This window comes from Oncorhynchus mykiss, chromosome 9 (assembly GCF_013265735.2).
Source record: "Oncorhynchus mykiss isolate Arlee chromosome 9, USDA_OmykA_1.1, whole genome shotgun sequence".
NCBI classification, from domain to species: domain Eukaryota; kingdom Metazoa; phylum Chordata; class Actinopteri; order Salmoniformes; family Salmonidae; genus Oncorhynchus; species Oncorhynchus mykiss.
Window position 1 is genome coordinate 64,471,742 of NC_048573.1, and position 23,015 is coordinate 64,494,756.

The following is a 23,015-nucleotide window of genomic DNA, read 5'->3' on the forward strand; positions in this document are numbered from 1 at the left end:
GATGCAGGAGTTCTAATATTCTAAGATAGAATGACCTACTTTTATTTCGTCACACTGTGGCAGTATGCTATTTTCTTTAAGGTCGCCATTACATTGTAAATAATTATCTTGTTGTGGGTTTATTTTCCTGTAATAATGAAAGCTAAAGTTAAGACATTATAGATATACCATGGACATTTGGTTTGTTGCTAAATAGTTAGCAACAAACCAAAACATTGTTTAGAAAATTGCTTTTAGTTGCCTGGCTTGATAGGTTGACATTTACTGAATTCATTTTTTAACGGATGGATTTATTGGTGTTAAAATAGAGAACGTATGCTATTTGGAGCACCGGGCTGCTGATATCAAGCAGAGGCTGTTGTTTTGTGTTTATAGCTTTTCAGCACAACAACGCCAAGTTTGATGTCGGATGGCAATAGAATGTTCATGATGTCGCTACGAGAATTGACTACAGACATGACTGTAAACCAGCCTTTAGACTTGCTTTTAATGAGAATGACAGATCTATAACTCACATTTCTATGTGAATTTGGTTGGGTAGCCCACAATGTCAGATATTGCAGCTTTAAATACATGTAACTCTGTCCTTGAAACGTTTAATTGAAATCTGTAGATCTCCATTCATTCCTATGGACGACTGCGCCTACTGGGGAGTGCCAATATAGCCGATCGGTGGTTTCAAAGTCTCTATGGTCAATACATAGCATCAGCAATCAAGGGTTTATATACAGTGCATTCGGAAAGTATTCAGACCCCTTGACTTTTTTCACATTTTGTTACATTACAGCCTTATTCTAAAACTGATTACATCGTTTATTTCCTCATCGGGGCAGCAGGGTAGCCTAGTGGTTAGAGTGGTGGACTAGCAACCGAAAGGTTCCAAGTTCAAATCCCCAAGCTGACAAGGTACAAAATCTGTCGTTCTGCCCCTGAACAGGCAATGTTCATAGGCTGTCATTGAAAATAAGAATTTGTTCTTAACTGACTTGCTTAGTTAAATAAAGGTAAAATAAAAATCAATCTACACAATGACAAAGTAAATACAGGTTTTTAGAAATTGTTGCAAATGTATATTAAAAAAAATTGAAATATCACCCCGCTTCCAGTTCTCTGCTGCCAATGACTGGAACGAACTGCAAAAATCTCTGAAACTGGAAACACTTATCCCCCTCACTAGCTTTAAGCACCAGCTGTCAGAGCAGCTCACAGATTACTGCACCTGTACATAGCCCATCTATAATTTAGCCCAAACAACTACCTCTCCCCTTACTGTATTTATTTATTTAGCTCCTTTGCACCCCCATTATTTCTATCTCTACTTTGCACATTCTTCCACTGCAAATCTACCATTCCAGTGTTTTTTATTTTGTATTATTATTATTTATTTTTTACTTGCTATATTGTATTTACTTTGCCACCATGGCCTTTTTTGCCTTTACCTCCCTTATCTCACCTCATTTGCTCACATTGTATATAGACTCATTTTTCTACTGTATTACTGACTGTATGTTTGTTTTACTCCATGTGTAACTCTGTGTTGTTGTACGTTTTGAACTGCTTTGCTTTATCTTGGTGTAACGGATGTGAAACGGCTAGCTTAGTTAGCGGTGCGCGCTAAATAGCGTTTCAATCGGCGACGTCACTTGCTCTGAGACCTTGAAGTAGTAGTTCCCCTTGCTCTGCAAGGGCCGCGGCTTTTGTGGAGCGATGGGTAACGATGCTTCGTGGGTGACTGTTGTTGATGTGTGCAGAGGGTCCCTGGTTCGCGCCTGGCGAGGGGACGGTCTAAAGTTATACTGTTACATTGGCCAAGTCGCAATTGTAAATGAGAACTTGTTCTCAACTTGCCTACCTGGTTATATAAAGGTGAAATAAATAAATAAAAAGTATTGGTGGTTCCAAACTTCTTCCATTAAAGAATGATGGAGGCCACTGTGTTCTTGTGGACCTTCAATGCTGCAGATTTTTTTTGTTACCCTTCCCCAGATCTGTGCCTCGAAACAATCCTGTCTTGGGGCTCTACGAACAATTCCTTCGACCTCATAGCTCGGTTTTTACTATGACATGCACTGTCAACAAAGGGAAGCAAAGCCACAAGCTGCCCAGTGACACGAACCTACCAGACAAGCTAAATTACTTCTATGCTCGATTCGAGGCAAATAACACTGAAACAGAGCACCAGCTGTTCCAGATGACTGCATGATCACACTATCCGTAGCCAATGTGAGTAAGACCTTTAAACAGGTCAACATTCACAAGGACGCAGGGCCAGATGGATTACCAGGACGGATACTCCGAGCATGCGCTGACCAACTGGCAAGTGTCTTCACTGACATTTTCAACCTGTCCCTGACTGAGTCTGTAATACCAACATTTTTCAAGCAGACCACCATAGTCCCTGTGCCCAACAACACTAAGGTAACCTGCCTAAATGACTACCGAGCACGCCCCCATTTTCATCGACGGGGCTGTCGTGGAACAGGTTGAGAGCTTCAAGTTCCTTGGTGTCCACATCACCAACAAACTATCATGGTCCAAACATGATCAGAGAAAGGCCCAAAAAATTGTCAAAGACTCCAGCCACCCTAGTCACAGACTGTTTTCTCTGCTACCGCACGGCAAGTGGTACCAGAGCGCCAAGTCGAGGTCCAAAAGGCTTCTTAACAGCTTCTACCCCCAAGCCATAAGACTACTGAACAGTTAATCAAAGGGCTCCCCAGACTCCTCTTTTATGCTGCTGCTACTCTCTGTTTATAATCTATGTATAGTCACTATAACACTAACCACATGTATATATTATCTCAACTAACCGGTGCCCCCGCACATTGACTCTCTACCGGTACCTGCTGTATATAGCCTCGCTTGTTATTTTACTGCTGCTGTTTAATTACTTGTTACTTTTATTTTCCATTTTTTTTCTTAAATTCTTAAATCATTGTTGGTTAAGGGCTTGTAAGTAAGCATTTCCATGTAAGGTCTACCTACACCTGTTGTATTCGGCACATGTGAGAAATAAAATTTGATTTGAACCTTATATAGAAAGATGTGTTCCTTTCCAAATCATGTGCAATCAATTGATTTTACCACAGGTGGATTCCAATCAACTTGTAGAAACATCTCAAGGATGATAATTGAAAACAGGATGCACCTGAGCTCAATTTTGAGGCTCATATCAAAGGGTTTGAATACTTATGTAAATAAAGTATCTCAGTGTTTTACTTTTAATACATTTGCAAAAAATGATAAAAACCTGTTTTTGTTTTGTCATTATGGGGTATTATGTGTAGATTGATGAAAATGTTTTTTTTAATACATTTTAGAATGAGGCTGTAACGTAACAAAATGTGGAAAAAGTCAAAGGGTCTGAATACTTTCCAAATGCTCTGTACATAATTGATCCAGACTATTGTTTGACTTGGGCAGGAGCTCACCGGAGCTGAGTACCAGAACCTCAAATTTGCTACTGCTAGAGCTCCTGTAACCGCTTGTAGAATATTAGCTAATAAGCATTGTGAAGCTCCTGCACCTAAATATAAACAGTACCGTCACCCAAAATGAGTACAGGCACCTATTTCAATGAAGTCAATCACTGGTCCAGGTCATTCTAATTAGGTGTAATACTTGAGAGAATATACTTTGAATGTAATCTTTATGTTACTGCAAATTAAACAATTGGTCATATAATTAATTATGCAGGCTTTAATTGTGTTTAGGTATCAGGTTCAGGGTCCAAAGTTTGTGGTTGGAGGAGCTGACTGTATCAAATCAAGACAAAGTCATGGAGGGACTGTGCAGTTAGGTAGTAACATTTCCAGCAAGCAGAGTGGTGGTATCCCACATAGCCAGAATAGGGGTATTATAAAAGTCTCAAGTCAGTTCGTTTTCTTTGACCAAAGGACATGCTCTTTGAGGTCATGTTCTTCAACTACACCACTGCAAACAGTAGATTTTACATTGCAGCATTATGTAACTTTTATATAACCATTATATAAAGGCCTACGGTAATGGAGGTAGGCCAACTGTGTTCCACTCTGACCGTAGATCCTCTGATTTCCCCTTTGATTCCAAAGTCTGTCTGAGTATATTCAGACATGTCGTATGAAACGTTTTTTTAAAGATCCTCCCACATTAAACCAACCTAATTATCCTGGTTGTTTCTTCTGGGAAGTATCAATCTGGAAACCCATGGATGTTGATGCTGATGGGATTTCCCCTTTTTTATTCCCAATCCATTCAGCATGACATCAGTGTTTACGTGTCAACCTCTATTTTGGTTAAGACATCAATTATGTCTGTTATTGTTATTGCAGTTATAGGCAGTATTGTGATTGTGATATTGTTTTCAGGGGAATGGCACATTGCCATTAAAGTTATTATTTAGGTCCTAGAATGTATGCTTCCAAACTTAAATGTAAATTCATATTCTAGATTATGTAGCCTGCATTAAATGATAGCATATGATTACAAAAAAATACACTTGCAACAGTCCTGTGGTTAACCGACACATTTTGCAATGTTGCAATGGTTTTTCACAATTTTACCACTAAAGATTTCGAAATGACCCTTGATGTCTGAGAGGAAACACAATATGCAGCCTTGAACTGTTCAGTTAAAAGGTTGATGCTTCTCAGAGGAATGTTGGCATGCCATATTGTTTGTAGTTTACAAGTATAAGAACATTTTGGTTTTAACCGAATCCTCTGATCTTGTACTTGAATTGCCTGTGTTTTTACTGTATAGACTATTCGCGATATAACCATGACAACAGTGACTGTTGCTACTTTACATGCCTAATCCAAAAATCTATTCATAATTTACCCAAAGATTTGTATAACTAAACCAAGATAGACCACAGCCTGTCATTTCCAATGGGAACAAATTAGTCATAGTGTGTAGAACAAGCAAGGAAGGGGGTAGAGCCAAGCACCAGCTAGCAAGATCCTATTGGCGCATTTTAGCATGACCTGCATATTTCCGTTAGGGAACGCCTACTATGTGAAGTGCACGTGTTCAATAACTCAAGGAGTGCCTTTAGAAGGGTTGCCTTTGCACTCCTTCTAAACAACTCAATTTAAAAAAAAACTTTTGCAAAGGGTAAAGTCTACAAACCTTAGTCAACTCTGTTCATAACAAATTATAAGTTTTGGGAACAGAAAACTGTATTGAGATCAAATGTTTCATCAATGAGAAAATGTGCAGAATGTCGGCCAAAATCCATCTCGTTCCATCTTCTCCCACTGCCCGACAGTGGGTTTACTCTCACTACCATATTTTGTAGTGAGTGGAAACGCCAAGTGGATGCTTCACATTTATACATCCAGTGAAATATCTGTATCCTTGTTGTATCTGGGATTTACCTCTTTACAAGATGGGCAAATGGGTTTTCCTTTCAATTCAATAGTATTGAATCTGAAAGACAGGTCACAGAGAGGGGAAGAGGCCTCCATAACCATAGCTACTAGCTTTTCAAATAACACACTTGTAGTGAGAGCTAGAGGAGAACATGTTTTCATGTAACTGATGGAAAATCGTAAGCCGTTGACAGTGTAAAGTCTAAAGGTGACACTTTTGCATTATGCCTCCTCCTAAAGTACTCAAGCCACTTCAAATGAACACCTTAATCAATATGATGACTACATTAAACAACAGGATCTCCAAAAAGCATGTACTGGTATAACGAATATCCACTTTCTCTGGTAGTTCTATCACAGTCATCATTACAGTAAACCTGATGGCGGTCTGTTGCGGTTGAGTAAAATGTTTGCCATTGACCAATCATTACACCTGACAAACAACAAATGAGGAACATTAACCTGCAGTATCATTGCATTCATTGGTAATGTCTCAATATGAACAATGATAAGATGTACAGATTAGGCGACTTGTGATATTTCACAATACAGCGTCATCTTTTCAAACCTCACATTTTGAAAAGCTATTATTTTATGACTTTGTACTTCAAACAATAATGAGATGACATTATTTATCAGCAGGAAGTATAACAGGAATGTGTATGGTCATAATGGGGTGCGAAGTAATTGGAAGTGTTTGTGTGTGTGTGTGTGTGTGTGTGTGTGTGTGTGTGTGTGTGTGTGCATGCGTGTGTGCATGCGTGTGTGTCTGCATCCATTCATGGATGCAGAAACAGAGTGAGAGAGGGAGACAGAGGAGGAAAGGGAGGATGCTGGGTGGCGGAAGCTCTGCTCGGTGCTGATAAAAGCAGCGTTGGGTGCTTATGAAGGGAGCTGCTAACTGCTGTGGTTTTAAGCCTGAGATGGGGAGAGGGGAGCAGCCCATGCTATCACATTGTCCCTTAAACTTCCCTGCCTTGTACCGTCCGTTGCACAATGCTGGGCGATGTCTACTGTCCACTAACTGTGAACACACATTGATATTTACTTAGGAATTGGGCTGGGGTTTATGTTGAATAGTATCATCATTGCTATTGTCCCATGTCCTGTCTCTGAACATGATGTATTGCTGATATATTTGTGGTGATGCATGACATTCCCCTCCATGGTATCAATAAAGTACTACTACAGCTACTATTTCTACTTTCCATGTCATCTCTCTTTTCCTCTCTCTTCCAAGCAGTTACTGGCTCATTGTTCCCTTCTTCAGACCACAACCAGGAGAAACAAACAGAATCATGTTGTTCAGTGCTGAGGTATTTTTTCCGCTCGAATCATATACAGCATATTTTGGGATTGTTAAAGCATGACCTCCAATACCGCACCTCTGCCTCTCTAATGACACAATGGTGACAATAATTAAAAAATACCTATTTAGAGGAATAACACATTATTAATCATGGAGTAGAATGAGTAGGACATGCACCTCTTCTCCATATTGGTGTCCTTTAGTAGTGGATTCTTTGCAGCAATTCGACCATGAAGGCCTGATTCACATAGTCTCCTCTGAACAGTTGATGTTGTGATGTGTCTGTTACTTGAACTCTGTGAAACATTTATGTGGGCTGCAATCTGAGGTGCAGTTAACTCTAATGAACTTGTCCTCTGCACCAGAGGTAACTCTGGGTCTTCTTTTCCCGTGGCGGTCCTCATGAGAGCCAGTTTCATCATAGAGCTTGGTGGTTTTTGCGACTGTACTTGAAGAAACTTTCAAAGTTCTTATAATTTTCTACATTGACTGAAATTCATGTCTTGAAGTAATGATGGACTGTTGTTTCTCTTTGCTTATGTGAGCTGTTCTTGCCATACTATGGACTTGGTCTTTTACCAAATAGAGCTATCTTCTGTATACCACCCCTACCTTGTCACAACACAACTGATTGGCTCAAACGCATTAAGAAGGAAAGAAATTCCACAAATTAACTTTTAGAAAGGCACACGTGTTAATTGAAATGCATTCCAGGTGACTACCTCATGAAGCTGGTTGAGAGAATGCCAAGAGTGTGCAAAGCTGTCATTAAGGCAAAGGGTGGGACTTTTGAAGAATCTCAAATATAAAATATATTTGGATTTGTTTAACACTTTTTTGGTTATGATTCCATGTGTTATTTCATGGTTTTTATGTTTTCACTTTTATAATACAATGTAGAAAATATTAAAAAATAAAGAAAAACCTTGAATGAGAAGGGTACTATTTAATGAAGCTGCCAGTTGAGGACTTGTGGGGCGTCTGTTTCTCACACTAGACACTTTAATGTACCTGTACTCTTGCTCAGTTGTGCACCGGGGCCTCCCACTTCTCTTTCTTATCAGGTTAGAGCCAATTTGCACTGTTCTGTGAAGGGAGTAGTACACAGCGTTGTACGAGATCTTCAGTTCCTTGGCAATTTCTTGCATGGAATAGCCTTCATTTCTCAGAACAAGAATAGACTGACAAGTTTCAGAAGAAAGGTCTTTGTTTCTGACCATTTTGAGCCGGTAATTGAACCCACAAATGCTGATGCTCCAGATACTCAACTCGTCTAAAGAAGGCAAGTTTTATTGCTTCCTTAATCAGCACAACAGTTTTCAGCTGTACTAACATAATTGCAAAAGGGTTTTCTAATGATCAATTAGCCTAACTTGGATTAGCTAACACAACGTGCCATTGGAACACAGGAGTGATAATGGGCCTCTGTACGCTTATGTAGATATTCCATAAAAAAATCTGCAATTTCCAGCTACAATAGTCATTTACAACATTAACAATGTCTACACTGTATTTCTGATCAATTTGATGTTATTTTAATGGACAAAAATGTGCTTTTCTTTCAAAAACACTGACATTTCTAAGTGACCCCAACCTTTTGAACGGTAGTGTATATATGTACAGTATATATGTATATGATGGGATGTATAGACATTATGGACAGTATATGGATAGAATATGTAGTATATCTGAAGAATAGTATATGTTCAGCAATAGTTGAATAGGTTGGCCTTGACTAGAATACAGTATATAAATATGAAGTCAGTTAAACAGTATGTAAACACTATTAAAGTGACCAGTGTTCTATGACTATGTACATATGGCAGCAGCCTCTAAGGTGCATGGTGGTGTAACCGGGCGGTAGCTGACTAGTGACAGTGGCTAAGTTCAGGGCAGGCTACTGGGTGGTGGTTAGCTAGTGGTGACTATTTAACAGTCTGATGGCCTTAAGATATAATCTGTTTTTCAGTCTCTGTCCCAGCTTTGATGCACCTGTACTGACCTCGACTTCTGGATGATAGCGGGGTGAACAAGCCGTGCCTCGGGGGGCCAAGGGGACAGGGACAAAGGAATACATAAATAGTGAGTTTGGGGGATTATACTCAGAGATGTTATACAAATCATGGGAATGGACAAGAAATCGTATCAAAATCAAGAGACACTTTAAAGCAGAACAAATTGAAAAGTACTTACCCAAGATGTCAAAGACCAATTGCTGCAAACAAACACCACCACAAAGAGAGGGCGTTGAGCTAGGAACTGCAATTAGGGTGAAAACCATTGTGGTCTGGGTAATAACAGCCTAGTCTTTGGAATTCTTAGGAGGTGGGTGAGTAGGGGGCTGGGTGCTAGGAAGCTGAGAAGTTGGGAAGTCCCTTCTCTCTCTGATTCCTGGTAGACACCCACCTCTCTTGACTCTGTCAGCCACCTACTCGTTACATTTTTTTAGAACAATGACACAAAAACATCATCATAATCTGTGGCTTGGAGCTGGGATCTGACTTGATAATATGACTTTTTAAAACTTCTGCCATGTTCTTTTATGTGTACTATTAGAAGTACACTGAGTGTACAAAACATTAGGAACACCTTCATAATTTTGTGTTGCCCTCAGAACAGTCTCACTTCGTTGGGGCATGGACTCTACAAGGCGTCGAAAGCATTCCACAAGGCCCATGTTGACATCAATGCTTCCCACAGTTGTGTCAATGTTGCTGGATGTCCTTTGGGTGGTGGACCATTCTTGATACACATGGAAAACTGTTGAGTGGGAAAAACCCAGCAGGGTTGCAGTTCTTAACAAATTCAAACTGGTGCGCCTGGCACCTACTACCATACCCTCGTTCAAAGGCACTTCAATCTTTTGTCTTGCCCATTCACCCTATGAATGGCACACATACACAATCCATGTCTCAAGTGTCTCAAGCCTTAAACATCCTTCTTTAACCTGTCTCCTCCCCTTCATCTACACACTAATTGAAGTCGATTTATGAAGTGACATCAATAAGGAATCATAGCTAGGTGTTCCTAATATTTTGTACTTTCAGTGTATGTTCCTTGTGATTTACAAATATGACTGGTTTCTTGTTTCTTTATTCAACGTTTTGGAAATATGAACCCCACCTTTATAAATCGATTTTGTAGAATTCTCCTTTCATGTTGTTTTTTGGAAAAACATTCATGTTGCATGTCGTTACTATGCATCCAGATTTGGAACATGAGAATACCACACCAGCACTTTGGACGACCGCTATATGTACAATACTGCACAGAAGTAAAACTACTCCACCAAGCTCATCAAATAATCGAGAAGAGTTAAATTGGCTTATTACCAATTAACAATTCCTGTATGTGTATAGATAAGTCTAGTAAAATGTCCACCATGCTAGTGTTACTCATTAGACAGGTTAGGCTTGCCTTTATAAATACAGAGTGTGTTAGATTGGGGCAGTGTTGGGGAGAGTTTTGTAAGTCACGCTCCTCTCTATTCTACCCCTGCTCCTCTCTCTCCCTCAGTGGTTGCTCTGCCAGATAGAAGAACAATGTAGCCTTTCTTACCTGGTGGAGGTGTACATTCCATCCCTACTAAACTAAGTCTCAATCCAGCCTGTCTGCAACTCACCCCCGTCCCCCACTTGCACAGGACCCTCTCTAACAGCAATCAATACCAGGGTGGTTTAACTCCAGGTGCTCCAGATCACACTCCACAAACCTCTCCTTTCAGAGGACTTCTGAGGGAAGCTTTCTTATAGGCCTTTCATACGAAGCGGACTCGCTGATTCGCGATCAGCTAGATTTGAATAAGGATTTGTGCATCATGTTGTATCATGTCTACGAGTAATAATGGTTCATTAATCTGAGAATGTAGGCAACATGTAGATTAAACATATATTCATCCTAGCTAAGACTAATTTGTCTTTGTTTTAAAAGGTAACAAGGGGTTGTTTGGGGGTATGCCGTGTCCTTGGTCTGTGGTTTTGTCTTGTGGGGAAAAAGGGATTGTTTGTTGTTGTCAGAGTGCAAGTGTTTTATTAATGATAGAAGCTAAAAACTGTGGTGTGGTTGCTTTACAGGAAAGTTGCTTACATCGGAGGCAGAGACACCCCTTTTCTGCTGGGGACTGTCTATGTAGCAGAGCAGAGAGCTAGAGATTGGCAGAGAGAGAAACACAGAAAGAGAGAGAGTGAGAGAGAGAGAGAAAGATAGATAGAAAGAGTGAAACCACATGCACTCCCTATAATGGTTGGTTAAAAGTGGACACGTTCACCTTCGTCCTCACAAAAGTGAATATAAAGTCATTTTATTCATCTCTACCTGGATTATTATGTTTCTACTGTGTCATTCTGAAGAGTTTTGTCTCCCGAACACGTGTTGAAGACTCAGAGACATGTTGCTCAGGTATGTTCTTTCTCCAGCTTTTTTTCATTGCCAGATAATGCTACTTCTTTCATGTTTTACACATACCCTGTTTTTCCTTTTTCATACCCTGTTTTCCTTTTTATTACCTTGTCATCACTGTGCAAAACAGGTTCTCAAAAATATTAGAAGCAATTCATAGCTGGTTATTCAACAAACATAATCCCATTGACAACATACAACTGACAATCACTTGCCACTAAATTCAAAAATAGTCACAAGCATATATTAAAAATATTATGCAAATGCCCAATATGAAGAAGAAGCATATATTTATAATCAAACTGTCATCCTAGTAGCCTATATATTGAGTAGAAAGTATTTAGGCCAGATAACTTATTTAGCCATTAATTTATCTCCAGTTAGTAAATGACCTATTCACTGTTACTATTCAAGTCTTATTTGTCCTCTTCAGGAATTAGTGTCATGGCTACCTACTGACCATTTCTAAGATATTACTCTTCAGAACTACACAATGCGTCCTTTTCTCTTGCCCATAGTACTCTGTCTGGGTTAGCATTGCTGCCCTTGCGCCTAGTATCGTGAGTAAAAAAATGTAAGCTGAGTAGTAGGATTGTGATATTCATGTATAGCCCACCACCTTCTCACTCTGAGCTATTTTTTGTGTTAATGCAACACCTGATGTAAGATCTGTAAGACCTGGTTGATAGCCAGGCCAGGCGACTTTATCTGCCCCCTCAGTACTAGAGGAAACAGCCTTCACCACAAACATAACAGTGGTTATGGCAGGATATGAGTTACAAGCCCATCTATGTTGTTTATGCTATGCATGGGAACCTGTAGCTACAGATCACAGAGTACAAATACAAAGATGGATGACCATGTAGTGGTTTGATGAATTAGGTGACGGTATTTACTGGGATAATGTCACATTTTTGCAATAGTGTTCAGGTGAGAGCCATCACCTCCTAGCTGTGTGAGAGTGACATGCGAATGTGTGAGCCAAAGTAATGAATCAAGTTTTCTCCTCTGAAGCAGCAATGTATCCTATGTTGTAAATTACATACTTTATCACTAAGATCTTTAAATCAGGAAAACTTGGAATATACAGATTGCTTGAAAATATTTTGTGTTGCCGGGGAGATGAGAATAAAAAAAATAAACAATTGTGGTAATGGAAGATGGAATGGTCATCATTGTGCTGTTGCAGAGGATTCCTGCTCTGTTCCTGAGTATAAATAAGTTGCTTGAATGACGTTGAGTTCCAAACAAAGCCAGTGAGGAATGCCAGTAAATGCTGGAAGATGCATAACTTAGTTTTTGCCTGTTGCCTCTCATCATCCAAAGTATCTTAGTCAGTATCTATAGTGCCAGCAACAATACATAAAACTAAATATGAAATTCATGTGTGGTACAATGACTATAAAAACCAGGACAATATACTGTCTGCTACTCTCAAATGAGCACTTATTAATGGGAATGTCCCAGATGTATGTCCACTATCATCATTACTGATCCAGAGCGTCTACAGAGGGATAAAATACATTACGTCTTATAAAGCATTTTAAAGGTTAAACCATTTTTAAAGGTTAAACCATTTATTAAGCCCTCCCTGACTTTCAATTTACACTAAGAAGCATAGGCCTGACTGCATAGGCCCCAGCCCCTGTTTACTGCTGCAGAGGGAGCGCTGTGCTGTCTCCCAGCAGATTGTCTTATCAGTGACTGACATAGTAGCACCACAGCTCAGCTGATAGGAGGGATCCAGCCCAACGGAACTCTGTGTGCCTGGTCGTCGCATGTCCCAAACAGTTTAACACAGAACATCACCCAAACACACATCTAGTACATGTAGCCATCTCTAGTGGGTCTACCTTTATGGTATGTGCATCTTTCTGGGGTATGAAATGAGGTGTGTGTTCAGTTTACGGAGGTGATGAATACACCAGGTTATCTTCAAGGATTGTAACATGTAGTGTTTTTCTTAGATGAGACGTCTAGTGTTTTTCCTTTGTGTGTTAGCATCTATGTATTGAATCAATAGAGACGAGTTCAGCATGTAATCAGTTTATTCTGATGGCTAAATAAAAATGAAAAAAGCGAATAATAATTGTTTCTGCCGGTCTGTTCCAGGAGGGTTCCCTGCAACCACAGCCTGTCCTGAATGTGTGCAGCAGCCAACTATATACTCCCACTGGGGAGACAAAGTGAGGTGGGTGACATCATGTAATTAAATAGACCGTTGAGACAACGTTGTGTGGTGGTTGTGTATTTGCTGGGCATCGGATTCTTTCCTGTGAAAAAGGGTTTAGTTTTGTGTTCAACTATTTAAAGAAGTATCATTACATTTTTCATGTTGTAAGTGTAAATACCGTCAAAATAGGGTTGTAAATAAAGCATAAAATGCCATAACTCAAAGATATCTAAGATTTACAACATTTACCAATTCATTCTCTAGGGCTTGGCGAATCCGGGCAGGCTGTGTGGGGGGGTGTCGATGCCCACCCATGCCCCTGGAGCCCGGTCACGTGGAGCCCCCCACGACCCAGAGATGGACCTGGCCTGGCAGGAACTGATGGCCATCACAGATCTTCAGGTAGGAGGATGAGTATTCAATAGCCTGATAATTATGTAATCATATAGCTCAAATGTGATTTGCGTTTGATTGAAAGCCTCTCTCTTCTGCCTACATCAGCTGGTCATGTAGCCATAGCGATATGGAAAACTATAGCTATTGTTTTTAATGATATCCTTACTGTGTGAGATGCAATTTCATACTGTTGGCCTCTCTTAGCAAAACACTCCCATGGCAGTGAATTAGGCAACCACAAACAGACAGACAGAAAAGAGAAAATGACACAATCTTGCAAACCAACCACAGTAGTGTCAAGTTTATGTATACACATTTAATCTAAGGAAATGCTGTGTATTCCCACTTAAAAATAACACACACTCGACAATGGGCCAATTGAGGTATGGCAAGATGAAGAGACAGGGAGTGGGGGCAAGCACAGCACATCGCATAGCACGGTACATCGCAAGCAGCCCCTTGCACAGCACAATGACCACCTGTTTCCACATGAAACTTGATAACACACCTAAGAGAGACTTGCATGGGCAGCATGAGCTATGGGTGTATACCAAGGTGGGGGTGACCTGTGTGCTATGGGTGTATACCAAGGTGGGGGTGAACTGTGTGCTATGGGTGTATACCAAGGTGGGGGTGAACTGTGTGCTATGGGTGCATACCAAGGTGGGGGTGAACTGTGTGCATACCAAGGTGAGGGTGAACTGTATGCTATGGGTGCATACCAAGGTGGGGGTGAACTGTGTGCTATGGGTGCATACCAAGGTGGGGGTGAACTGTGTGCTATGGGTGCATACCAAGGTGGGGGTGAACTGTGTGCTATGGGTGCATACCAAGGCGGGGGTGAACTGTGTGCTATGGGTGCATACCAAGGCGGGGGTGAACTGTGTGCTATGGGTGCATACCAAGGTGGGGGTGAACTGTGTGCTATGGGTGCATACCAAGGCGGGGGTGAACTGTGTGCTATGGGCAGCAGGTGACTTATAGGTAAGATAGCCAGCTCCCCCAACCCACACACACACAGCTTTAGAGTTTAATTTCTTACACTCATTCCCCATAGATGATTTATTCTTCTCCTATGAAATTATATTTTGCATGTTCACAAATACACATAGCAATTTAAATCTCAGGGATAAACATGTAGAATTATTTTGTTTTATACATAAAGTAACATAGTAATGATAAACTAATGAAAAGAGAAAGCATCAACTAATGATTCTTACTTTGTTTTTCATTTTAGGAGTTTGAGGTCCCCCATGATGGCCCATATGAAAGTATTCAGTACCATCCCACAGAGCCACCTAGATCTCTGGGAAGTTATAGCATAGCTCAGTCGCACTCTCATACACAGTCTCTCCCCTGTTGTGGTGAGACAAACCGTGATGTTGCATATGAGGGAACCTACTCTGATGTAATGCCAGCCTGCCAGCATCAGGCTACCAGTGAATTAACTGAGGCACTGTACAGACATTCTGGAACTCATTCTGGAGCCCAGCTGAATCCCAGAGTTCTGAACCCTCTGCCACCACCGCAGATGAATTTTCTAGAACAAATGAGTCTGATGAGTGTCAGTGGTGAGGGGTCTGTTGGAAAAGACAATGCTGGCCTCTCTCAAGGTTCGAGTCGACACATGCTAGGGACTGATCACAGGCAGGGCAAACACCAACCATGCACTGTGGATGATCTGGAGTCTGACTCAGGCCTATCGCTGGGGTCTAGCCCACCGCTGGCCTCACCGGATGATGTCATGACCGGCATACCTGCTTGTTCAAGCACAGAGGTTGGTCTGAACTATAGTCACAGGGGGATGGAGAGTATGGGTGAGCAAGAGAGGAGAGCTAGCCTCCTGTACTCCTTGGATTATCAGCAGCATCCTACTCAGTCCTACCCCTACTCAGGGCCGCACCCCTCTTACTTCCCTGTAACACAACCATCCCAAATGCAACCACAGCCTCACTTCCTGCCTCCCATGTCAATGAAACATCAACAGGGTTTACCGGGTGCATTGAATGACTTGCACCTTAACAGCTCTGTCAGCATAGGGAGCTCTTCTCAGGCGTTTTATGTAAAACCCAGAGGCAACCCTCCTCCTGTCCCTCTGAGCCGGGACGAACGCAGAGCTCACGCCCTCAAGATCCCTTTCCCTCTGGGGAAGATCATCAACCTACCTGTGGACGACTTCAACGAGCTCCTGACCAAGTACACGCTCACGGACTCCCAGCTCGCCCTCGTCAGAGACATCCGCCGGCGGGGGAAGAACAAGGTGGCGGCTCAGAACTGCAGGAAGAGGAAGCTGGAGAATATAGTTTACCTGGAGGGAGAGCTGGGTCAACTGCAGGCTCAGAGGGATCACCTGGCCAGAGAGAGAATGGAGTTCCAACACAACCTGGCTATTGTTAAACACCGCCTCACAGACTTGTATGCGGAAGTGTTCTCTCAGCTCCGGGATGAGGATGGACATCCCTACTCTATAGAGGACTACTCTCTACAGCAGACCGCTGATGGGAACGTGTACCTGGTGCCACGTACTGACGTGTTGGATGGAGAATGATGAAATCTATTGGACAGGCATTGTATACTGCCTCACTGTTTCTATACCATTATGAAATGTTGATACTACAGTACAGTAAGAGCCAATAAGTATACTGAAAAAAAATATAAAAACAATTTCAAAGAGTTTCACTAAGTTACAGTTCATAAGTTAATTAAAATAGATCAATTAGGCCCTAATCTAAGGATTTCACGACTGGGAATAGAGATATGCATCTGTAGGTCACATACCTTTATAAACATTTTTTTTAATGGGCCTCAGGATCTCACCACAGTATCACTGTGCATTCAAACTGCCATTGCCAAATGCAATTGTGTTCATTGTCTGTAGCTTCTGCCTGCCCATACCATAACCCCACTATGGTGCACTCTGTTGACATCAGCAAACCACTCACCCACACACGTTGTCTGCGGTTGCGAGGCAGGTTGGGCGTACTACTGAGCTGTTTAATCAGCTTCTTGATATGCCACACCTGAGTTGGAAGGATTATCTTGGCAAAGAGTAATGCTCACTAACAGGGATATAAACAAATGTGCACAAAATGAGAAATAATTTTTGTGCATCTTATTTCAGCTCATGAAACATGGGACCAACATGTTGAAAGTATATGGCAGCTAAAAGTTTAGATACTGTGCTCATGTACAAGCGAGTCAATAGTTAGTTACAAGTGAAGTCATATGGCTATGCTTGTTCTGGATACATTTTATTCAATGTTGTAAGACCAGTGCCTTCAGAAAGTATTTATACCCCTTGACGTATTCCATATTTATTGAAGTATTCACACCCAAATCAAAAGCTGATCTAAGTCAAAACTAGGCCACCCACATTCAATGTAGTCTTGGTAAGCAACTTGTGTATATTTGGCTGTGTTTCAGGTTATTGTCCTGTTGAAAGGTGATTTTGCCTCTTAGGGTCTGATGGAAAGCAGACTGAACCAGATTTCCTTTAGGCTTTTGCCTGTGCTCAATTCCATTGAACTAAAGAGAAGGAAAAAAAAAAAAAAAAGTTGCCCTTGCGGATAAGAACACCCATAACATGATGCAGCCACAACCGTACTTAATGTGTCGAATTTGCCCCAAGCATAACACTATTCAGGGCATAGTAATATCTTGCAAACCGGATGCATGGTTGGAATATTTGTTCTGTACAGGCTTCCTTTTCACTCATTTAGGTTAGCATTGTGGAGTATCAATGTTGATCCAGCTTCAGTGTCCTCCCATCAGCCATTAAACAGTTTTAAAGTCACCATTGGCCACCATCTCCAGCAGCAGCGTTTTGAAGGACACCTGTATCTTTAGTGTAATTAGTAATGTCACCATGTGCAAAGTGACATTCAATAACTCCCTGGTCTTGATGTTAGAAATGCACTGCTCAACCTCAAAGATAATTAATTGTATGTGTGGGGTACAGAGATGAGGTAGCCATTCAAATCATACTTACGGCACTGAGTCCATGCAACTACCTAAGCAAATTTACTCTGCAAAATAGTCACTCCACATTAGTGGTCGACATCTTTACACATTTCAAAAAACAATTCCACTGACATGGGGTATTGGTGTAGGACAGTGACGAAGTTGCAATTCATTCCATGAAAGTTCAGGCTGTAACAAGGTTGAAAAACTCAAGTGGTGTGCAAACTTCCTGGTCATGCAATCAAGACATACATTTGGGGAAATTATATTATGTCCCTGCATGAATTGTATTAGAGGATGAAAATTGTTTACCAACTATGCAGCTGTTTAAGCATAGTATTTAGCAAATGACAGACCAAAATAGAAGATATTTATGTAAAAATATTTTATTGATAAACAGACGTGGGTAAAAAAAACAAGTTAAATCCTGCACAGCAGTAACAAAAAAAAAAACGACCATTGCATTTCTCCAGGCACCCTAAAACAGAAGACAAATCACAACAGCCTTAGAGATGAGGCTTCAGATATTCCCCCACAATAAAAATGGTGAATATTTCCAACCGTTATTAAACGGTCACTTACCTTGTGCAATGTTACGGTGTGCAACGTCATCATGCTTTCAGTAGCAGTCCTTCAGAGCAGAGTTAGTTTCCTAGGAAATATCAGAAGAAAAGTAGACTGAGACAATACAACATTGAAAGGTGTTAGTCTTACCATTTCATAGTTTGACTGCCAACATAAGCATGCATTACAAGGATTGTAGCATATCTTTACGATTAGCGCCAAAGGTCAATGCCCCTTGTATTACCAGATGAACAGGGGGCAGTGATTTGTACTAAAACATCTCTGCACATCCAAATAAACTGTACATGGTCATGAACGCTATACTATTCATGTCTACATTAACTACAAGAGTTTGCGCGTACTAACTACAGAACATGTAATTTAAACTAACAGTAGTTGGAAAAGTCTCCTTACCCACAGACAGCATTTAAGCCATTTGGTAGCGGCTGCCTGCTAGTCTCATGCCTTCTTGCTACTCACTCTCCCCTGCTTCACACTGCTCCTGTCAGGCGATGGGCTGTTTACTATGACTCGCCCTCAGCTCAGCTGGCTTCCATGGCTGGCTAGCCTCAAGACTGCATCATGTAAGCTAGCCTTTGCTGGCAGGTGTGCTGTATGACAGGCGAGTGATCTAGCCAGCCAACTCAAATCTCCGGTGCAGTTCTCAAAGAGATCATGAACTGTTGACTGAGTATTATACTACCATAACTTACTCCATTGGGACCGTGTTCAGCAATGACTTCAAAGCTATGGTATCACTTTGTCAAACCTTCCTTTGAGTGATGTGCTGGATACATGTTATTTCCTACATTCTGTAGTATGCGCATTGGAAGAGACTAAGGACGTCCCACGCAAGAAATAAATAAAACATGGGGCTAGGCAAGTCGCCATTGACAAGTGGTACTTTTCTTCAAGAGTCATTGACCTAATCCATCAGTCGTGTGGACCTGTATTTGTTCTAATGCATTAAACACCCAAACCAGAAAACACCCTCCCCCTCATTCCCCTAAAAGACACTAACAAGACTGAACGACAGTTTAAAAAAAACTGAAAGGTGGTTTATTTCAACTTGATTGGTTGCAGTTACACAAAAATAAAAACGACTCAAAGAAAAACTACATAAAACCTCATTGGAATGCTTGCTTTCCAGAAACATCAAATAATCCTGTTTGACAACACAGAAAAACGAATGAAGCCCCTCCATGATTTCTCTATTGTACACATCTCTTCTTGTAGCAGATGTAACCTGCCACATCTGTTTGGCTGAGCAGATCTAGGTTGTAAACCTGCAGCTGCCCTGTCACTTGTCTCGCTCTCCTCTCCTAAGTACTGAGTCCTGTTGAACAATATGGAACAACATCAAGTTAAACTGTGTACTGACTGATGGAATGACCAGAACCTACTACATGAGATCCAGAGCCAGCATTCTTAACACTAGGCTCAAGAGCTAAAAACACAACTACAAGGACTCTATGTATCAAAGTGTAAAAGAATGGATCCCCTAGTTTCAGAACACTACATATTTAACAAAGTCTAGAATATGCGTAAGTCTCATCTACACACGTTATGTTTCAAACAGTCACATTTAAGAACATACCTTCTGAACATTTAGAACCGTCGTCCACCGGAGCCCCCACCATATCCGCCACCGCCGCCACCCCCACCTGAGCTACCTCCATAACCACCTGAAAAGAAACATACAAAAGGTCAAAGGTTGAATCAGAAAGAGCCTCCAGAAACTCATAAAGTACAAACTAAGGTGTTAATTTACAGTCAAATGCTTTGACAAACTAACCGTTAGTGCCAAACCAACACATGTTTACTGGTTGCTTAGCACTGGCTGAGCAGTTGATAGCCTGACGTGTGCCACCTACCACCATATGGGCCACTGTTCCTGCCACCGCCGCTACCCCCGCCACTGCCACCACCGCCGCTGCCACCACCCCCACCGCTGCCACCAAAGTTGTTACCCTTCATCGGGCCGTAGTTGGAAGCCTGGTTGTTGTAGCTGCCAAAGTCATTGTAGCCATTTCCGCCACCATTGCCGCCGCCACCACCACCGCCGCCGAAGTTACCTGCACACAATTTAAAAAAAGTTTCATTACTCAGTGAAGATTAGTCTGGCCATTTTACACAGGCTCAAGGATATTCCCAATCATTTGTGTACAGCTCGGATAGTGTATTTCATGCATCACTTTCATCAAGTCAGCTATGACCGAGTTCTCATACTACTTCTTATTTAGTAGACCATTTCGGTTTCTGGCCCAACGCTCTTAACCGCTAGGCTACCTGCCTACGCCTCTAAGGTTTTGTATGCGAAATCTCAGGTTCAATATGGTAACATTTTATGCTTACTACATGCCACTTAGAAGGGAAGTATAGGTAGATCAATACTTTAACCAAACAGAATGTAGTGTGAGAATTTGATCACAGCCTATGAAGCCATCCACTTACCAGCAACTGGTGCTGCCTCTTGTGGTGAAGCCATGGACTTACCGCCGCCAAAGTTCCCGCCGTTGCCATTGCCATTGTTGTAGTCGTTATAACCATTTCCGCCACCGTAGCCCCCACCCTGTCCTCCGCCATAACCTCCTTGTCCTCCACCGTAGCCACGGTTACCACCACCACCATAACCACCAGGTCCTCCTCCATAGCCACCTATAGAAAGTAAGGTTCTAGTCTAAATACACTCCCAGCAACAAGCGTACACACTATAGATATACATGGAACCCTGTGGGTTTGATTTCACTGGGGGCATGTGAGAGAAATGTATGCACTTTACTGTAAGTCCCTGTGGATAAGAACATCTGCCAAATGACTAAAATGTAAATGGACCAGTCTGTTGCTGTGAGTCTCATGGTATAGCTCTTCCTGCTGTCATTTGTCCTACAGAGAAATCAAATCTTACCATCTCCTCCCCCATAACCATTGTTGTAACCACCATCGCCACCTCCATATCCACCCCCTCTGCCTCCTGAAACAGACGAGTCAGCATCACCTAAAGTATATTGAAACAATCACAAGTGGTTAAGTACACAGGTTCAAGCAGAGATATTGAGTGGTTCAGGACCACCACATACCCCGGCCACTGAAGTATCCATCACAGCCAAAGTCATTACCTCCGTATCCCCCACCTCTGCCATAGTTGCCACCGCCGCCACCACCACCACGGCCTGGGAAGAAAATTATAAACCATTAGTACCAGACCAACCTCAAATAATTAAAGATTAAACCACTTGCCATGAAGAAGTCATGGACTTACCACCCCTCATACCCATTCCTGTAGTCTGCATCTCCTGTCTGGACAAGGCTTTCCTCACTTCGCAATTGTGACCGTTCAGTGTGTGGTACTTCTGAACTGGGGATAGAAGAGACTTAAAATTACAGCAGAACACAAAAGGCCAGTGATTTTAATTATAAAGAAAGACATTCAGACCACTACTTACTAACAATCCTGTCCACTGCATCATGGTCATCAAACGTGACAAAGGCAAAGCCCCTCTTCTTGCCACTGTTGCGGTCAGTCATAATGTCAATTACTTCAATCTTGCCAAATTGCTCAAAGTAGTCTCGCAGGTGGGAGTCTTCTGTGTCTTCCTTGATACCCCCAACAAATATTTTTTTCACTGTGACATGAGCACCTGGTCGGCTGGAGTCCTCTCTGGACACCGCCCTCTTCGGCTCTACGAGCCTACCATCAACCTTGTGGGGACGTGCTTCCATGGCAGCGTCAACCTCATTCACACCAGCATAGGTGACAAATCCAAACCCCCTGGAGCGCTTGTTGGCTGGATCTCTCATTACCTGTTGGTAATATAGAGAGTAATGCAAAAATATTTAACTTACACCGATGTTCAATGTAAGTTAACCAATCAAACCCTGACTGACAATGGAAACCCTTTCCGTAATAGTGCAGCCAACTAGGTATAAAGGTTTCAATGTGTACACAAACACTCACCACACAATCTGTAAGAGATCCCCATTGTTCGAAGTGTGCTCGCAAACTCTCATCCGTGGTTTCGAAGCTCAGACCTCCGATGAACAGCTTGCGGAGCTGTTCGGGTTCACGTGGGGCCTGGACATAAAGGGAGAATGCATTTAGAGCGAAAGAAGCAAATGAGAGCGAGCTAGGCCAATCATTTTGACATATTCCTGAAGTTACCCGAAACAAGTTGTGGAGATCGAACAATAACATATGATGCCGTCAGCATATGTAAAAGAAAGGCCTTGACCACGGGTGGTGGGGGTCGACTGCGACTCCATATTGTACATTCGGCAAGTGTACACCAAACAAAATATTTTTTTAAACCGGTAAATGTGAACAAACTATCGATTAATATTATAGCAAAAGTGTAGTGTAAAACAAAGGATACATGTAACGTCCGCTTCAAATGGCTAAACAAAACGCAAGAACAATCAACGCCATGAGGCCTGCAGCTAAGATGGCGGCATCCCCACAATTATAGCTGCAATAGACGCTCGTGAAGGGAAAGCCATTTTGACTAGATTGGTCAACGTGCACGATATAGTAATACACTAAACGTATATATCACAACATTGTAGGTAGATATTCATTTTAAAAAAACTTACCTCCTTCGACATTGTGGCTGGTAGTTTCCGATCCCTTGTTCCTTATTCGAGGACAGAAATTCTGCGACAGAGAGACGACCGTGCCTGGAAAGAAAATAGTATAATAAATAGGGACGGATACGCCTCTTGGATTCAGCAATTGGTTAGCTGTTCCCGCTGAATTATATCGTTCCTCTTCCGCTGCTACTCAGATTGGGTACTTCACAGTCAGTTATCAGCAATATCCAATAATAAAACGACACCAGCCGGGGGTGGGCGTGAGTTTACGTTTTAT

The 23,015-nt window shown here is 41.8% G+C and overlaps 2 protein-coding genes across 8 annotated transcripts; one reads left to right on the plus strand and one right to left on the minus strand.

Moving 5' to 3' along the window:
- The first annotated feature begins 10,813 nt into the window (after positions 1-10,813).
- LOC110532661 (transcription factor NF-E2 45 kDa subunit) lies at positions 10,814-18,463 on the plus strand. Of its 3 annotated transcripts, none has more exons than XM_021616748.2 (4): positions 10,814-11,058; positions 13,171-13,249; positions 13,496-13,633; positions 14,865-18,463. In XM_021616748.2, exons 2-4 carry the CDS (start codon positions 13,202-13,204, stop codon positions 16,173-16,175), a joined length of 1,497 nt encoding a protein of 498 aa, XP_021472423.2. In that variant the 5' UTR covers positions 10,814-11,058; positions 13,171-13,201; the 3' UTR covers positions 16,176-18,463. The 3 variants fall into 3 exon arrangements, with proteins under 3 accessions (XP_021472423.2, XP_021472424.2, XP_036844569.1); XM_021616749.2 differs by lacking the exon at positions 10,814-11,058 and adding an exon at positions 11,162-12,918; XM_036988674.1 differs by lacking the exon at positions 10,814-11,058 and adding an exon at positions 12,931-12,949.
- LOC110532662 (heterogeneous nuclear ribonucleoprotein A1) lies at positions 17,951-22,898 on the minus strand. 5 transcript variants are annotated; one of them, XR_005053320.1, is made up of 11 exons: positions 22,742-22,898; positions 22,110-22,226; positions 21,598-21,955; positions 21,414-21,509; positions 21,271-21,324; positions 21,060-21,149; positions 20,606-20,809; positions 20,026-20,226; positions 19,749-19,836; positions 18,170-18,239; positions 17,951-18,065 (listed from the first exon to the last, which is right to left on the minus strand). XR_005053320.1 is itself a non-coding variant. In XM_036988679.1 (10 exons), exons 1-9 carry the CDS (start codon positions 22,751-22,753, stop codon positions 19,760-19,762), a joined length of 1,155 nt encoding a protein of 384 aa, XP_036844574.1. In that variant the 5' UTR covers positions 22,754-22,898; the 3' UTR covers positions 19,188-19,487; positions 19,749-19,759. The 5 variants fall into 5 exon arrangements, 4 of the variants coding, with proteins under 4 accessions (XP_036844574.1, XP_036844573.1, XP_021472425.2 ...); XM_036988679.1 differs by lacking the exons at positions 17,951-18,065; positions 18,170-18,239 and adding an exon at positions 19,188-19,487 and having other exon boundaries at positions 20,648-20,809; positions 21,426-21,509; XM_036988678.1 differs by lacking the exons at positions 17,951-18,065; positions 18,170-18,239 and adding an exon at positions 19,188-19,487 and having other exon boundaries at positions 21,426-21,509.
- Positions 22,899-23,015: the final 117 nt, after the last annotated feature.

What these genes read in the sequence shown, in the direction of transcription:
- LOC110532662 (XM_036988677.1), bottom strand. An exon ending in GATCTCTTACAGATTGTGTG is followed by an intron (nt 21,956 to 22,109) that starts GTGAGTGTTTGT and finishes TATTACCAACAG; the next exon opens with GTAATGAGAGATCCAGCCAA. An exon ending in TGGTTATGGGGGAGGAGATG is followed by an intron (nt 20,810 to 21,059) that starts GTAAGATTTGAT and finishes TACTTTCTATAG; the next exon opens with GTGGCTATGGAGGAGGACCT.
- LOC110532661 (XM_021616748.2), top strand. Translation starts at nt 13,202, where the DNA reads ATGTGTGCAGCAGCCAACTATATACTCCCACTGGGGAGACAAAGTGAG. An exon ending in CACTGGGGAGACAAAGTGAG is followed by an intron (nt 13,250 to 13,495) that starts GTGGGTGACATC and finishes TTCATTCTCTAG; the next exon opens with GGCTTGGCGAATCCGGGCAG. An exon ending in TGGCCATCACAGATCTTCAG is followed by an intron (nt 13,634 to 14,864) that starts GTAGGAGGATGA and finishes TTTTCATTTTAG; the next exon opens with GAGTTTGAGGTCCCCCATGA.